At 36.5% G+C, this 18584-nt stretch overlaps 1 protein-coding gene across 1 annotated transcript; it reads left to right on the top strand.

The window, feature by feature from the left end:
- Positions 1-2990: 2990 nt before the first annotated feature.
- Positions 2991-18463, top strand: LOC127449496 (syndecan-4-like). Its single transcript, XM_051712971.1, has 4 exons — positions 2991-3231; positions 13439-13645; positions 14691-14889; positions 16853-18463. The coding sequence occupies exons 1-4, from the start codon at positions 3175-3177 to the stop codon at positions 17011-17013; spliced, it is 624 nt and encodes a 207-aa protein (XP_051568931.1). The 5' UTR covers positions 2991-3174; the 3' UTR covers positions 17014-18463.
- The last annotated feature ends 121 nt before the right edge of the window (positions 18464-18584 follow it).

Here is an 18584-nt window from a genome sequence, read left to right as displayed (position 1 = left end):
TAAAATCCTGATGACGAACATTGTATGATTTGCTTTGCTTTAAGCCACACTCTCGTTACTAATAGTGAATTATAACCAATAAGGCACACAGAATCAGTTGATAAACCCACTAAAGATGCTTAAATCTAACCATAGAGTAGGCTAACATACTGTATTGTGTTTCTACAGATGGTTTGGTTGAATAAAGTGTATTTGGGACTACAGCTACTGTCAGGATCAAGTTGTGGCATGCAAAAGTGGTTTCAAGTTCAAAGTCATACTAGAATAGAAATGTTGATGATAAGAGTGTTATTCAGACATTTTCCTGTTACTATGACTGGATAAGCATCAAACTGACGTGCTTTTTGTGGAAACGCAAACCGTTAAATCCATAATGCAATGCAAGCTAAACCTGGATGTGCTTGACATGAGTGATTATGATTTTGAAAGTTTCATAGTAACACAAAGAAAAAAAAAGGAAATGAAAAGAAATGCGGAACATGAATTTGTGGAGGCGTTTAATTGACTACTTGCACAACTGCTTCCGTTTTCTAAGTAGAGCGGCTCAGGCGTTTCCGGTTACAGCGTTCACAGTGCCTGCGAGCAGAGATTTATTCATGGGGAGGCAGATTATTTCTTTTTTATTTAGGGCTGTCAGTTGATTAAATCAATAAATCATATTTCTGGCACTAACGGATGTCTCAATTGTATTATTTGTTCAAATTTGCCACTAAAAATATATTGTTTCATTTCCAACTGCAGCTAAACTCAGCTCCTGAATAATAATTAATAACACACATTTCATTAATTGATGATATTTCATACCAGTTGAGATTCAATGATAAATTCCACCATACAACGATTGCAAATGACTTTCTTTGGATATATGTCCCAGACTTTTTTTATTTAACCACACTACGTATATTTAATCTATTTAAAACGTTATAACTCATTTTCTTTAGCAGCTCTTACTTATGCATTTGCATTTCAACATTTATTGATATACAGTACTTTTCAGTGAAACAGTGATACAAAGATTAAAACATACATTTAATAAAAACAGGTTGATGCACGCGTTCATCGCGTCACTCTCCTCCCTCACACATTGAGCATCAGTGACTGAAGCACGTAGTTGTTTAATTCAAAGAGCGCCGCTGGTGCTGACACCCTTTGTCTCCTTCCACCTTTTGTCATTTCCGTTTCGAGCTGATCTGTGGTTAAATGTCTGCTACAGACCTCTGTGTGAGAAACTGTGAAATGCACTTGGATTGTAATATATACTAGCCATTGCTTTCTCAGATCGACTCGGGCTGAATTAAAGGTCTGAAAACTGTTCTTCCACTAAATTTTGAAAAAGCTATACACGGTAATTTTCAGAATATTTCTTCACCTTTCGAACACTCATTTTAAGTGGCATTTCAGGAACTAGGCAATGTAGTTACGTGGAACATGGCGCATGTGAACACGTTTAACCGTAGACTTGTGGGCCACACTATTTCAAAGTGGAAGTACGTCGTGAGGCTCAGTGCAAGTAGTCCATCATCCTTTGTCCCAATTCGCCTACTTATACTATGCCCTAAAAGTGTGTACTGTTTTTGTAATGGAACGCTACACACTTTTAAGTATGTAGCAAAAAAGTTGTTGCCCTCTGGCCGGCGCTACAGAGCACTGAGCACCAAGACATCCAGGCACAAGAACAGTTTTTGCCCGCAGGCCATTTTCCACATGAACAATTAAACTGCCTCAGGACTCCCCCATAGTGCAATAATGTAAATAAATATCTCATGTACATATGTAAATTCACATAGTTAATTTAATAACTGTACATACCCCTACCTTTCACATACATTACCACCTGCACATCTACATCCACCATTCTATTATATGTCCTATTATTTGTATGTCCATTTATGTACCTTGTTTTATATTCGGTGTCTCACTGTAATGTTCTGTGTACACTTGTTTCTCCTATCACCAAAAAATAAATAAATAAATAAATAAATCCTTGTGTACATGACAACACTTGGTAATAAAGCTCATTCTGATTCTGAAAGTGTGCAAGGTTTGGGACACACTACCACGTCATAAAATCGCGCCATGTTACAGAAGCGAACGCACTTCCGGTCATCGTTAAATCGTTAATGTACACAACAGATAATTTTCAGGGGAAAAAACATGTTTTATAGTATTTAAAAATGAAGTGAAGCATTATATTGAGTCAATATTGACCTCGAAGAAACAAAAAGCTATTCGAATTTTACAAGCATGTACACTCTTTAAAGTATTCTTATAATATTGTTTATACCTCCCCCTAGCATTTGAAATGTTGTATTGTATTTCTATTGTTTGTTTTGATTTTTTTTTTCAATTAAAAAAAAAAAAAAATGTGCACAACAGATTCCTCACATCTCATTTCTACATTCCTTCATGAATTATTTATTATGTAATTTATCATATAGAAATTATATAATTATAAAACTCCATTTACCCTCCCCTTTGATTTATTTATCATCTACGCTTCCCTGAAAATGCTTTCCACATCACAGAAAAATCCCGGAAGTTTACGTCATTGAAACTTTCCCCGAACGTTTCCAAACTATTAAGTCAGCGATAAATTCTTTATATATAATACAATTAATATAATTTATTTTAAGTACTTACAGATACAAAGTAAGAACATAAACCATGTGAACATATCAGATAACTCATTATTATTTTAGGATTAAGCATGAAAGAGTTGTTTAAACCACCTAAACTTAAAACCACCGTAAAACTACTCTAATCACAAAGTAATCTGATTGTTTTCATGTTTGTTTTGATCCCACTCAATATCTGTAGACTCGAAAGTTTTATTTTTTGAACGCACAACGCAGCCTGTCGCGTCCAGTGGAGTTTCCTTAAAAACTACGTCACGACCACCGTGACTCTGATTGGCTGCAAACATAAAGTGGGCGGAGTTTTGGTTGGCATATATAACCTCGGGGATTAATCATTACACAGGAATACTTTGTGTACCAGTGCTGTTGATAGTAGTAGGAGTTACGTGTTAAAACAAACCTCTTCATATTATCGTAAGAGAGGACTAATTAAACGAGGATTAATAATAATTAAAAAAAATATATCCTGCTTTTCTTGAGTGATTCACTTTGGAAACGGTTAGCTTTCGTCAGCTGGGGGTTTTAGTTGGAGAAAAAGATGTTGAAAGTTTACCTCATGTTGGTTTTGTCAGCGGTGGCTGTCTTCGCAGAATCGGTGAGTTAACGACCATAATTGTATAATAGCCAAGTAAAATGAAGAAATAAAGAGTTCAAAGTTGTGCTGATCTGTTTTTATAACCACAGTTAAAGAAAAAAGTAGTTTTGTCAACTCTTCATGGGTAAAGTTCAGTCAAGGGAAGATGAGATGTTTGTGGTAGCTAATGCTTTAGCACTTTGACAACATGCCTGATGAAACAACAGGAAGACTTTTCAAGTTATGTTTTCAATATAATTAGCGTTTTAAATAAAGGTTTGTACTTTTTTACCTTTAGTTTACTTGTCAAGCGCCCAAACAAATCTTAGTGGTTATTATGTCATGTTTTCTGAGGCGCGCGCACTCTATCAGTTTTCATAAAGGGAAAAGGTGTCTTTAAATTGTTGATAAGAATAGACAACAAGCAATCAATCACATGGATACACAATTCTGGGGTTTCATGTTATTTATTTATACGTTTTAAAGAGCGAGTTTCGTGGCCTTTGCACGCAGCTAGTCTTGCTCATTCTTGTGTGTTGAGTAACTTAATGAGTTGCATTGGCTTTCATGTGACACTTTTTATCCTGCAGGGATAACTACCTCTTTGATTTAGATGGGGTCCATTCCACTGTTATGGTTTTGTCTATGAGGTTTACTTTTCCAACGATCCACTATATGCAATCACCCAGTGAAGCACCTGTGAATGGGATGGCACAGCTTTGTGCTGGGCAGTTCTTTCATAAATCAAAAGAATAGCTGGGTGCGAGTAGGGAGCAGGGCTGCAATAGAAGACAAATGCCACCCAGTGAGTACCCATGGTCAGTCAGACACACACACATATCTGAAGTCAAAATGCAAATGCTCTGGGCCAAAACACTGTACAGACCTTTGGAAAGGTGTTGTCAGACACATCACAGATCTTTATCTACATCTCAACACAAACATATGTAGCAGACTTCGAGAATTGTCCTTGTCCTTGTCGGTTGAGGGTTTGAATGTGTAATACTATGTTGTTATGCAATTTACATGGAAATAAAGTCATGGAACACGAAAACGTGTTCAGCGACGCAGTTGAGAAATAGCTGGCCTCTTAGTACACTGGATGGTGTGATTGGATCATATTAATCTCAGGAGGGATTGTGGGAACAAGGTTGCACACACCAAGTGCGTTGTGCTTCGAGGCAGAGAACATTCCTCGGAATCATGCAGAAGTGTCTGTGTTAATTTCATCCCCCTTTCTCTCCATTCTTTTGCATTTTCCTAAGGAATGTGACCCGTCCTGACCTTGACCAGCCGCCTTTTGGGATTTCACACACTTAGGCGGATTTAAATGGTCCAGATCTTTCATCCGAGTCCCTTCTCTTCAACCACTGGTCAAGAGTGTTGCTTAAACTCAACATGACTCATATCACAGGAATATTCGGGTTCAAAACAAGTAACTCAGTCGACAGCATTTGTGGGATAATGTTGATTACCACAAAAGTTCATTTGGATTTGTCCTCCTTTTCTTAAAAGAACAATTATACAAGTGCTTTTATAAAATTAAAAGCTTCACATTTCTGCCTTACACCCTTCGAAAATTGGCCCCATTTACCTCCATTGTAAGTGCCTCACTGTAACCTCGATTTGAGCTTCTTTTTTTCTCTCCCCTTTTCTCCCCAATTTGGAATGCCCAATTCTCAATGCGCCCTAGGTCCTCATGGTGGCGTAGTGACTCGCCTCAATCCGGGTGGTGGAGGACGAATCTCAGTTGCCTTCACATCTGAGACCGTCAATCCGTCCATCTTATCCTGTGGCTTGTGCGCGTTACCGCGGAGACATAAAACATGTGGAGGCTTCGCTATTCTCCGTGGCATCCACGCACAACTCGCCATGTGCCTCACCGAGAGCGAGAACCACATTAGAGCGACCATGAGGAGCTTACCCCATGTGACTCTACCCTCCCTAGCAACCGGGCCAACTTGGTTGCTTAGGAGACCTGGCTGCAGCACACGATTTTAGCTTTTTTTTTTTTTTTTTAAAGAAAAGGAGAGACAAGGTGTGGTAATCAACATTATGTCACAAATGCTGTCGATTGAGCCTAACTTGTATTGAACCCTGAATATTTCTTTAAAACCTCCAGTAATGAGTGAAGTTGGAGTTTGAATTCACTTTTTGGCCTTGATTCTAGTTATATTAGAATAGCGCTTTTAACATTGTATTACTATTTTTATTTTTTTATTTTTTTGAGTAAATGTCACCCTATTTGGTATATATTTATGTAATGATACACTGTCACAGTAGTAACTCAGTGCCCCTATAAAGCAAAAGACATTCTGTCAAATTGTAGATAAGATTACATTTCTCTAATTCCATCTCTGTCTTTCTAACACACTTTTTCCATATGAGATCCCTCCTTCTGTAAATAAGTTCTTGTAAGTATTGCTTGTGCATTGGTCATCAAATGACTATGCAAGCAGGCCTGCTAATGGCTGTGTTATGAATTAGGTGTGAGGACATTTGCACACACAGGTTTTGCTTTTATGTATTTATTCATTTAATTATTTTTGGAGTGCAAGGCTAACCTGAATGGCAGCTGAAAGACTGAACATGCTAAATACTTTGTAATAATGATTTCTGCATCGCTGTCCACTGGCCTATTAAATTGCTTTTGAGGCTGGAATGTTGGCACTGCAAAAAGGTTTTATTTGCTGCTCTGAAAGAAGTTAAGAATGTATTCATTCTTTTATAACTATTCTTAGTTATTCTTAGTGACCGCAACTCTGCTGGTTGAATACATCTTTCACTGCGTTTATTTCAAGGATAAAATGGCTTGTGCCACAAAGATAATTTTTGTGGTTCCAAAGAAATAGCTTAAGGCCACATAAAGGGAATCCTGTGTTTTCTAGAGTATTTTAACAGACCACATCCATCGCAGTTCCTCTTGTGTTGCTTGTGGTGTCATTAACCATATGCTAGCCAGGTTTATTTGGAATTATTGATAGCCAGTCACCAGCTGTCCTTCATAACGACTTCCTCTATTCTTGATTTTGTAAATATTAAAATGTTCTACTTATTAGTGTGGAGAGTGAGAAATCAGACGTTACACTTGTGGTAGTCCTGTAATAGTTGGGGTGTTCTAGTAATTGCTGAGGAATTGATTGATTGTGGACTTTACATAACACAAGCCTTTGCGTTTGGGTTTGTCTGATATCTAAATTGTCTTTATTCTTTTCTGAGCACATTTTCTGTGTGTACTACACCCTCCCCTACACATTGACATTTCCATCATACCTTTTGTTTTTTCCTGGAGTGTCAATGTTTGTACTCCTGAAAATACCCATTCTTCAAATAAACACCCGGCTGGGTGTTTTTCAGGTCTCCAAACCAAAGTGAGTCTAAACACGCCATTGCTGTCCCTGCAAACACAGCACATGTTCCTCTTTCACATCAAATTGTTCATTGTTAGTTCATAGTGCATTAACGATAAACATAGTGCAACTAATACAACTTTTGATTTTAAAAATGTTTTAAAATCCATCTGGATTTAACGAGAAATCAAAAACTCATCCGAATGAGTATTACCAACAATTTCTGGATATAAGAGCAGTGTTCCCACAACATATCCTAATATACACCGATGGATCCAAATCTGGAAATCAAGTGGCAGCAGCCTTTGCAACAAGTCAACTGTGTCAAGGCATACACATCCCTGACCAAAGTTCAGTTTTTACTGCAGAGGCAATTGCTTTATTACTAGCACTGAAGTTCATTGAGACCGTTCCACAGAAGTCCTTTTTAATGATAACTGATTCCAAATCCTGTCTGGAAGCATTATAGTCTATTTAAACATTGTCATCTCTGGAATCAAATAATTTTAGTATTATTTTCTGCTGGGTACCTGGCCTCTCTGGTAATGAACACACAGATTAGAGCTGCCAAAGAAGCATTATCCTCAGAATCAGTAAAATGCTCTATTCTGTTCACAGACCTAAAACCAACATTAAACATGTACACTAAAAACAAATGGCATTCGGAATGGGATCAGTGTTTAAAGAACAAATTACGGGAAATAAATCCTGTTGTTGGGACAAGACACGTATTCCCTTTTAATAATCGTTGGGATCAAGTCATTTGCACTCGATGCCGCATAGGACACGCAAGGCTCACACACCAATTTTTACTACCTGGAGAAAATACACCAAAGTGCCCATCCTGTCAGAACCCACTATCCATTAAACATGTCTTACTGGACTGTAACGCTTCTACACATTTGAGGAACCTGTATTATTCTGTTGACACTTTTGAAAAGGTTTTAACTAAGTAAATCCAAATGTAGTTTTAAGGTTTTTAAAAAAAATGAATCTTAAACAGCTTTTTTAGTTTTGCTCTTGAATAACTAAACTGGCTCTGGCAATGAATGTAGCCATACAAGCTATTTAGCGGCTAACTTTTAGCAGCCCAGGATATTTAGAACTACAGAAAATGTGTAATTAGTGAATCTCAGCTCATTAGCTCACTACAGAGAACAGAGCTGCACACAAAGTGCAGCATTCAGCACGTTCAGACTATATTTAAATCACAGCACTTGCGGTTTGATAATCACACTGTCATATCGCGATTTAGATTTTATTTCGATTAATTGTTCAGTCCTTTTGTTAATCAAGGACATACTTCATCTCAGGATCAAAGGTGAAAGAAATGTGTGTAACACACACAGTGTGTGTGTGTGTGTGTGTGTGTGTGTGTGTGTATATATATATATATATATATATATATATATATATATATATATATATATATAGGGTGATTCTCAAGAAACTTGTCAATATTTATATACAACCCACAATCAATTAAAAAAAATATTGAATGATATTAATGCATAAAGACAATGAAGCCTAGATTTAGGACAGTTAAGATAATATCTATATCTAGGTATAATTTTCTTTTTTTTTTTTTAAAGATTTTTAGTAAGAGTTCTCATATATAATATATATATTCTTTTTTCTGTAATAAATGTATATTGCTAGGACCATTAAAATATGCTTAATTTGTCATGAAAATAATGTCACAATGCAGAAAATCTTGGTGACATGTTTTCATTAGATTCACCATTAGAGATCATCTCTGTTTTTGGGATACATTGTACTTTGAGTACATACTCTGAAATGTCCAGTCTATGCATATTTACAGCATTTTGTTTTACCCTTGTGCTTTCATCAATCCTAATCAATTCAAAATGGCTTAATTTAATGTCTTTAAGTATTAAGCGCAAGTTGTAACCAGCCAAGGAAGCACTAAAAAGCAAACTATGCTTTTGAAGGGCTGCTTCATGTTGTCACAAAGGCCCAGACCACACAATACTGATTGTTTGGTCCATTCAGAATGGCTCATTGTGTCTCAAAAAGGCTTAATAGTGTGTTCATTAATAAGCCATTAACAGATAGCAGGAAAGGATGATCATACTTCCTGTGGGAGATAAAAGAGGCTGATGTTGACGATGTGGCTGAATAGTCCTTTTTGTTTGGTTTGGTTGGTTGAAGATTTTGAAGGAAGAGACCAATCTTGTTTCCTTCAGATGCCCTAATGCTTCAGGTCTGTGAACAGGTGTTAGATTGAGAAATTGGAATTTGTTTGGACAATGACGTCTCGTCTTTTCTACCCCACTGTTAAGATTCAACTGGGCGTGTGGGGAAATAATGTGCTATAAATAGTTCACATGAAGGTGGAAGGAATCTTGAATTTTGCAGCCATGTGAGTGTGTGTTTGTGATTGCGAAGCAGGACGTTCCCTCTGTCCTGTACTGGCTGAAAAATGTGTATCTCACGAGGAGATCAGATGACACAATGCACGTGTAAATCCGATTGGTGGGACTGACAGATGCCTTTGTGTTGAGGACTAAGGCTGTAATTGGTTGTGACCTGAAAGGATAGCAAGGAGATGAGAGCAGGTAATATCGCTAGCCTCACTGTAATACAAACTTAAGGATCACCGATGTCTTTATCACACAGAATAACAAAGAAGCTAAAACTAAGATTTGTAATGGTCATAGTTATTTAAATATTGGCCTTTAAACTCATACAATCTCTAATCAGCTGATCACCATAGGCAAGCTATGTGCTGTTCACCATAGTAATGTATGAGTCACTGATTGCTAGTGTTTCTCTTTACCTCTGCCATTGGGACTCACTGGAACAGATACCAGACCATTTGTCAGCAGATGGTCGGATTTACTCCCAGCTTTTCTAGTCTTGACTGAAATCTATCTTAAGTAAGCTGGGTAATTTACATAGGCTTAGCTTTAGTCATTTCTTAGATATACAGAGAAGTGTCTGGAGATTTCAGTGATCACTAGAGCGTATTCATACCTGTAGGACATGTACATGCATGTGTCATCATTCCATCTTACTAAACAAATATTATAAGCGGTCCTTAAAGGGATAGTTCACCCCAAAATGAAAGTTCTGTCACTGTTTACTTATTCTCAATGTCTTCCATGGACCACAAAAGTAGATATAATGTTCAGGCTGCTCTTTTCCGAACAATGGAAGTATATAGCAATCAGGGGCTACAGAGCACCAGAGAAGTACCATACAATTCGTGTGATATATTTTTGATGCAGTGAGATCCAGCAGATGGAAAAGACTTCAATAAATCAGATGATTTTTAGAAGGAATGACTTTTCATTTGTAAAAATGTATAAATTAATAAAAATGAAATAATGAATGCTGAGAATAAATGCGATAATACAGAAAATAAATGTTTGATTATAAATGTTAAGTAGATACCTGTATATCTAAAGGATATATCCAAGGTCTAATACTTCCTAACCGGTTGAATTCAGGACTGTGAATCCGTTAGAAAGTTGTGCATAACTTTGCCGAACTGCTTGTGTTTTTAGCGACAAATACGTGATCCGTTCGTCTAGATGTAGAACATCAGCTAAATATCAAAATGACTCAAATGTTTATCATCAATATAGATTTTTTATATATAATACAGTATATATAAATATCGATATCTTTTATCGTCCAGCCCTATGTGCAGCAAAAAGGTATGATTATGCTGTATGTGAGGTAAAAGCAGTTCTGTTTCAATTTCATATAGGCCTAGCTTTACCCTGCGGTTCGTTCACCCACAGCCTGTGAACACACTGGTCGTTGACAAGACGCAGACTATCTGAAAGTTATTTAAAACCATAAAATCATACACGGCTGTCCCTTACATGTTTTGATTGCAATCCCTCATGAATGTAGACAATTATTTAAATGTGAAACTCTTATTATTTGAACTTTTGAGAATTTATATTGTGTATTGGAGAACTATATTCTGATGAGAACATTCATTTTGATCAAACCTTTCTCAAAAAAGAAATGTAATTCAGTCAAGATTATATCGAATAGTGAACCTCATTGTATATAGAAACGAATCTTGATATTTTGTTCCATCCCTACTATTTAAGTTTTGACATCAAAAGCAAAGAATAATAATTTATTTCTAATCTCAACAATTTTCTTGTCGGATTTTATGGAAAAGCTGATTTCTGGTAGTAATCAGCGTATTGGTGTGCATGTAAATACTGATGTTTTTAAACGCTGGTGGGGGTTTTTGTGATTATTGCTGAGAAATTAGCATTTATTTCCTGCCTTGTGAGTAAGAATTGTGGGGGACTTTCTATAACAGTCCAGATCAGTCTATAGTCTTCAGTTCGGTTGGTGTGATATTTTTTATTTTTTATTTTATTTTATTTTTTTTTAATTCTTTTCAAGTGTGTTGTAGTCAGTGGGTTGCTTATGAGAATTTAATCATTTAACCATCAGTTTAAACCACGGTTTTAGGCAGAGGGCATCCGCTGTGCTTTTTTTTTTTTTTTTTTCTCCGAGCTGAGTGTTTTTTATGTAGGGAGATTTTGGAGTGGGGTTTCACGGCGCTGTAAGGCTGAAAACCATAAACTATGCCGGTCTCTCCCCCACACCCTCTTGTGGTTTCTGTCTTTCTCGCTCCCTTTTTCTTTTATTATCTTTGAACAACAGAGCAGGCTAGAGCTAACTTGCAGTTTCATGTGCTGTTTGCATGATCCTGGTTTTCCTGGAAAATGAGTCCGCCCCTCTGGTCTTTTTTTTTTTTCTGGTCTCCATTTTAAAAACCCTCCCTAGAGGGACTAGAGCTGTTTAATGTATCAAGTTTGTCTCTGGGCGAACCATGCTAATGTGTTTGTATTTAAAATAGATTTTGTTGTTCTATTTGAGCGCATATGTTTTAGAATCGTCAGTAAGGTGTGTTTGCATGTGGGCTGACTTATGGTTGTGTGTAATGTGTGAGATTTGTCAAGTGTGGTTACTCCGTGTTAGCTGGCAAGAGTATGCACCTGTGCGTTAAGGATGTTTGTGATTTTTATTATTTTTTTATTTTTTTTGGTATGTGCAACTGTTCAGTGAGTCATGTTCGATAAATCTGTTTTTGACAGCAAGCATGAGAGCGAGACAGATAAAGACCCTCAGCCCCTGTCCGATGAATCCTTTCATTGTTTTTACACAATACTCGCAAACCTGCAGTAACTTGCTAACCCCTCTGACTCGCTGGAAGGTGATGGGTAGAGTGATTGCAGTACAAAATTACACAGTACAAAGTGTGTGAATCAGGGTTGTGAGAGATTCATAATAGGGCTGCAACTAACGATTATTTTCATAATCGATTAATCTAATGATTATTAGAACGATTAGTCGACTATTCGGGCGATTATTGCAACGATTAATCATTAGCTCTTAACCAATTATTCAGCTTGTGCCCCGACTTAAAAGGTTGTATTAAACGTGCATACTAACAATAGAGGACAAAATAATCTTTTAAAAATACCTCTAAATGACATTCACAGAATTAAAGGGGGAAAAAACACTTTTTAATAAGGTTAATTCAGTAAAGAAATTCACTGCAAAAAATCCTACTGTTATCAAGTGTTTTTGTCTTGTTTTCCATTTTAAAATTGTCTAAAAATCCTTAAAACAAGATACATTTACTTGAGAAGCAACATATAGATATTAGACTTGCTTTAAGAGAATGTATCTTAAATATAAGTGTATTTTGTATACAAGTGTATTTTTTCACTTGGTTATACTTCTTATACTTTTCGACGTTGTCGACTAATCATTTTAGCCCTAATTCATAACTAAATTCAGAATGTCTTTTAAATTCCAATTCCTGAATTTGAGAGTGTTGAAATTTTACCTATAAAAATGTATTTTCCCTATTATATAAAAAAAAATTGCTTTTAGTAGATGGTCTAATTTGCCCCCAAACTCTTGAACATAGAGCCAAACAACATTAAGCAGGTTTACAAGAACCTTATTTTGTGTTAGTGTAGGATTTCTTTGAATAGCAATTCGGGAAATTCTATTCATCAATTGAAAAGGAGCCAGTTCCTAGATTCTGAATTTTGCCCAACCCTGGTGTGAATTTAGTCCACAGGCCCAAACGTGTAGGCAAGGCGAGTCATGTTAGTGTGTGAAAATTGATTGTTTCTTTGAACATGGTGCCAAAATGCCGCATAGCTGCTTCATGTTTGTTATTCTTGGATACTTTTTTTTTTTTTTTTTTACATTTGGAACTCTTGCAACCATAGCAACAGTGAAAATAAAAATTGCCACCTGTCCCAGACTTGGCTCGAACCCTCCCTTAATGGCTCTTGAGCGACACACCCACAAAGATACAGTGAGAAAGAGACAAATAGATGGAACATAAATCAAGATTTGTGGTGTTCTTCCTCCTATTATATTAATAGGCTTATACCATTAAATGGGTTTTCAGTTTAAGCCCCATTCTCCGTGCTTGGCCAAATGGGTCTGTAACGTGATTAAAGCAGTGTTGATGTCTCTCAATTACATTAAGTGCCCTCTCAGATGCCATAGATAAAGGTTTGGACTGTAACCTCCTTAATATTAAAGAGGCATCAAAAAGACTTTGCACGTAAGGTCTTTAGAAAACTCTAACTATAAGAGGCTGTTATCAAAAATCTAATACAATTTTATTTTGACATCTTTTAGGAGTAACCTAGCATATAGATGATTTTGAAGCTAATAGAAATGGTAGTTTTATCATAGCATGATAATTCTTTGTTTCTGATGTCTGCACACCGTTACATTTCCCAGGAGTGAATTTGTAATTTTTTTTTATTTGATAGTTTGCCCTGAAATAAGTGCAGTTAAGCATATACCTGATGTAAATAAAAAAGGTTTTGTCCATCTCCTTGCAGGTACGAGAAATGGAAACATGGGTACCTCTGGAAAATAAGTTGTCCTTTGAGGATCTCGAGTCCTCCGGTGATTCTACAAACAGAGATTTTGAGTTCACTGACATAAACCCAACAACTGACGATGAGGATGGCTTTGACGAAGACGACAGCGACGATTATGATGACATGTCAGGCTCTGGAGATACAGCGTTCACCCCAGATAAAGAGGTAATTAACCCTCAACTCTCTTAGCCATCTTCTCTAATGTCAAATTTCATCTACAAATTGGGAAAACTATCATTCGGATACAGTAAAAATGGGCTGTTAGAAAATATGAAAATAGTAATGCAATAATATTGATTGTGATTTATGCTTAAAACGAGTGGGGGGGGAATAGAAAGTGAGCAAGACAAAATACACTTGTATCCACAACACATTATCAAAATGAGTCTTAATATCTTATCTTGTTTTGCTTAAAATTTGTCTTGTTTTATGGATGTTAAGATATTTTTACTAGCAAAGATACTGAGTAAAAGTAGTGTTTTGTAGTGGATCTACAGAATGGTTACAGTGGTAACTTTGGGGTGACTCTTGCGAAAACTGTCAAGAAAATGTCCTGGTCCTGTTTTACTGCAAAATAAAAAATAAAAAGAAATATATATATCATATAGAAAATAAAGCCTATTTTTAGGGCCATTAAGCTAACATTGCTACTTTTTTTTTTTTTTTTGACAGTTGCGCACATTTCACCCACCTGTTCTCATTACTGCAATGAAAAAAAAAAAGATTCTTATTTAAATTGACGCATTTACACATAATAGTATTTCATTGGTACTGCCTTTCCTTTTTTGCCAATTTTAATAAAATAAATCATTGTACAACAGCATCTTTTTTTCTACTATAATACAGCCAAAAATAATCATGTAACAGCAAAGAGAATCATCAATGAAAACAATGGGAGTAGTAAAAGTAAAACGTTCCGACGTGTTACAGCAATGAAAATTGGGGAGTAAAATGTGCTGAAGTGCCCTGAAATAATGTCACAATGCAAAAAATCTTAATGGTTGTGAATGCTGGCTTAATTTTCTGTATGCAAACTATAAATTAAGATGTTTTTGTACTGATTTGGGGTTAAATATGATTTGTGAGCATCACCCATTGGCTGTTTTAAAGGCAGTGCCAAAATATTGCCTTTTGAAATGGTATACAATTTAAAAGGTTGACTGTAACCTGTACATCCAACTTTGTCCTGATCATATCCTCCTTTTCTCAGAATGAGGTCATCGATAACATGATCCCTGATCGTGAGCGTCCAGTTCCCCCAAAGCCCACTATTAACGATGAGGTGCTGATCAAGAACAATGAGGTTGCACTGGGTAAACTACCAAACCAAGACGATTCTCAAACCAGTAATGTGCACATGTCTCACGCTGGAGACGAGAGCTTCTTCAATAATACAGAGGTGCTTGTGGGTAAGGACACAATTTAAAGTTTACATACAGCTAAATATATTTCAATTGTATTATTTTATTTACAAATATGCAGTATTACAGTGGCCTCAAAAGTATTTGGACACTGAATTAATGCCTTTTCTCAGAATTAACTTTTCTGAGCCATTTTGGTAATTACCTGGATAAATACCTTTAACCAACTGGTCCTTATGCTATCTCTGTATAAAATAGAGTACTGTGAAAAAGTGTTTGCCCCCTTCCTGATTTCTTCTATTTTTGTGTATTTATTTTGAGATATACTGTAAAACAAAGGCAATCTGAGTAAACACAAAATACAGTTTTCAAATATATATTTATATATATAATATTTATTATTTATTAATTGTATTTATTTTTTGAAGCAAAAAAAGTTATCCAACATGTGTGTATCACACATGTGAAAAACTAACTGCCCCCTTAAACTTAATAGCTTGTTGTGCCACCCAACAACTGCAATCAATCGCTTCCGATAACTGAGATCAGTCTTTCTCATCGCTATGGTGGAATTTTGGCCCACTCTTCTTTGCAGAACTACTTTAGTTCAGCCAGATTGGAGAGTTTTCGAGCATGAACTGCCCATTTAAGGTCCTGCCACAGCATCTCAATCGGGTTCAAGTCAGGACTTTGACTGGGCCACTCCAAAACTTTAATTTAGCTTCTTTTGAGCCATTTAGAGGTGGACTTACTCCTGTAGTTTGGATCATTGTCTTGCTGCATTATCCAGTTTCGCTTAAGTTTCAACTCACAGTCTGATGGCCGGACGTTCTCCTTTAGGATTTTCTGGTAATGAGCAGAATTTATGTTTCCCTCAATTATTGCAAGTCGCCCTGAAGCAGCAAAGCATCCCCACAACATCACACTACCACCACCATGCTTGACCGTCGGTATGAAGTTCTTTTTGTGGAATTCTGTGTTTGATTTACGCCAGATGTAACGGGACACCTGTCTTCCAAACAGTTCCACTTTCGACTCATCAGTCCACAGAACATTCTCCCAAAAGGTTTGAGGATCATCAAGGTGTGTTTTGGCAAAAATTCAGACAAGCCTTAATGTTCTTCTGGGTTAGCAGTTGTTTTCACCTCACCACTCTTCCATGGATGGCATTTTCGGCCAGTGTCTTTCTGATAGTGGAGTCATGCACAGTGACCTTTATTGATGCAGGAGAGGCCTGCAGTTCCTTGAATGTTGTCCTTGGCTTTTTTGTGACTTTCTGGATGAGTCGTCGCTGTGCTCTTGGATGAATTTTGGAAGGTCAGCCACTTCTGGGAAGGTTCACTACTGTGCCAAGTTTTCTCCATTTGGAGATAATGGCTCTCACTGTGGTTCTTTGGAGTCCCAGAGCCTTTGAAATAGATTTGTAACCCTTCCCAGACTGATGTCATTTCTGGAATTTCTTTTGACCTTGGCATAGTGTGCTACTGGGTGAGACCTTTTAGCCAACTCATGCTGCTTAAGTTCTGTTTAGTTGTTGATTTGATTTTAAGCAGGGTTGGCAGTAATCAGGCCTGGGTGTGTCTAGTCCAGCTGAACCCCATTATGAATGCGGTTTCATAGATTTGGGGATTCAGTTAGTAAGGGGTCAAATACTTTTTCACACAGGCCCAGTTGGTATTGGATAACTTTTTTGCTTCAATAAATAACATTTAGCATTTAAAAACTGTATTTTCTGTTTACTCAGGTTGCCTTTGTTTTATGTTAGATTTTGTTTGAATTTTTTAAACAATTTAGTATGTGACAAACAAAAACAGAAGAAATCAGGACACAGCACTGTAAATACCACTTGGTTTTGATGTTTCGTTATCAAATGCGATGACATTCATACATTTTTAAGGTGTGTGGCTTAAATTTCAATGCTTTTTGAGGTCCACTGTATATTAAAAATCAAAGCAAGAAGCAGGTTGTTTATTGGTTATGCCTCCCTCACATTTCTGTTTCTGTGCTATAGCGGTTATTGCTGGCGCAGCAGTTGGTCTCATCTTCGCCATATTTCTCATCATCCTCCTCGTCTACTTTGTTCTCCGCATCAAGAAAAAGGACGAAGGAAGTTACGACCTCGGCAAGACACCCATCTACAAGAAAGCGCCCACCACAGAAATCTATGCATGAGCATACATACAAACACATTTTCTCTCTCTTTCTATCCTTTGAACTATAAGCTCACACAGTGCCTCAGCCCAACGGGCCGCAGTCAACCTCTCACGAACCATGACAAACACAGAAGGACCTCACAGGAATAATTACTGACTGGACATTTGCATTGAAATCTCGATGAAATCTGCATTGAAAAGTGACTCAGAGGATAGCGTCTGTTGCCAAACCGCTCAATTCAAAAGATGATGTTGTCTTTTTGTTTTTGCTCCATCTCAATTTATTGCCTGTGTCATGTGGCCCATTGCGCCCATTTATTTTTAGAACACTACAAGATGCAATGGAGCTTTCATAGGTTAAAGGCTTTGGATCACCAATTGGTGCTACAGAGGGGTGGTTACAGTAGCCTTTTTAAAATGTCTTTTGTTTTTAAATGTGTGCTGTTGATCTTATTAAATAGAGATGAAACCAAATTGAGGGCATGCAGTATATCTTTGAAATGAAATTGTGTTTTGCTACGGAGAGCAACATTTGAAATCAGTGTGCTATACTAATGTATACCTATTTCGATCAACGTGTCGGAAGATAATGTACATTCCACATATCCGTATGTGATAGCTGTGGTGGTTTTATAAAAGTGAATTCAGAGACTAGATCCACTACAGTGCTGCTTGACTGTCAGCTAAGCTACTTTATCTGGTACAGATTTTGCTGTTGATTGAAAATCTGCTTGCCGCAAACAGATATTGAACATCCAGGGATCAGTGTAAATAGCCATTTGAATAAAATGTAAAACTTTGGTACTTAGCCATTTCTTGACAGCCTTTTTTTATTTACCAAATATTTAAATGCCAAAATCCAAACGTTTCATTCTTATTTCATCCAGATATTCGCTTTTTGATGTAAAACATGTACGTGAAACTCAGTTGCATCTGTATCTATTCGAGAACAATGACCAATGCTTATACTAACTTTTTGTCTCTCTTCACTGTTTTTGTAGATGTTCATTCTTTTACTGGTATTATTATTATTATTATTTGTTTTTTATTATTTTTTATTATTTAACTATCATATTTTATTGCCTGCCTTCAGGTTGGGGCTTTCTCCCCCTCTCAGCTGTTGTACATGTGATTATTTTTTATGGTTTTTAGATTTTGTTTTATACACAGTAGTGCAAAAATTCAAAGGCTGTTAGTGTTTCAAGAGATTTTTTTTAAAGAGAGTTTCTATTTCCTTTTAGACCTTTTTTTAAACTGAATCTATTTATGTTTTGTAGAAGGATGTTCTGGATTAGTTAATGGGGATGTGAATAAGCCATGTGATACTTCCATGGTGAAAAATAATACAAATCTGCTGCTTTGTTTGGTCATATCCAGATAAAAATCACTGATGTAATGAAGTCAATGAATCATTGATTTCTACATGCAGGCTCTGATCTGTTGAAAATAAAGCTATTTTATGAACATAACCATCTGAAGAGGTGTCTTGAGTGTTTTTTTAGGACTAAAAATCCTTAGAAATATTGGCCTTTAGGGATCCTCCCTCATTAAAAAGGCAGATAAAAGATGATTGAAAGTTTTAGCAGTAGA

This window comes from Myxocyprinus asiaticus, chromosome 12 (assembly GCF_019703515.2).
Source record: "Myxocyprinus asiaticus isolate MX2 ecotype Aquarium Trade chromosome 12, UBuf_Myxa_2, whole genome shotgun sequence".
Classification (NCBI taxonomy): Eukaryota; Metazoa; Chordata; class Actinopteri; order Cypriniformes; family Catostomidae; genus Myxocyprinus; species Myxocyprinus asiaticus.
The sequence above is the reverse complement of the archived record's forward strand: the minus strand, read 5'-3'. Positions and strand labels throughout refer to the sequence as shown.

Excerpts from the sequence above, each read along its gene's own strand:
- LOC127449496 (XM_051712971.1), top strand. The coding sequence starts at position 3,175 with ATGTTGAAAGTTTACCTCATGTTGGTTTTGTCAGCGGTGGCTGTCTTC. Across the intron at positions 3,232-13,438 it reads TGGCTGTCTTCGCAGAATCG|GTACGAGAAATGGAAACATG; the intron begins GTGAGTTAACGA and ends ATCTCCTTGCAG. Across the intron at positions 14,890-16,852 it reads TAATACAGAGGTGCTTGTGG|CGGTTATTGCTGGCGCAGCA; the intron begins GTAAGGACACAA and ends TCTGTGCTATAG.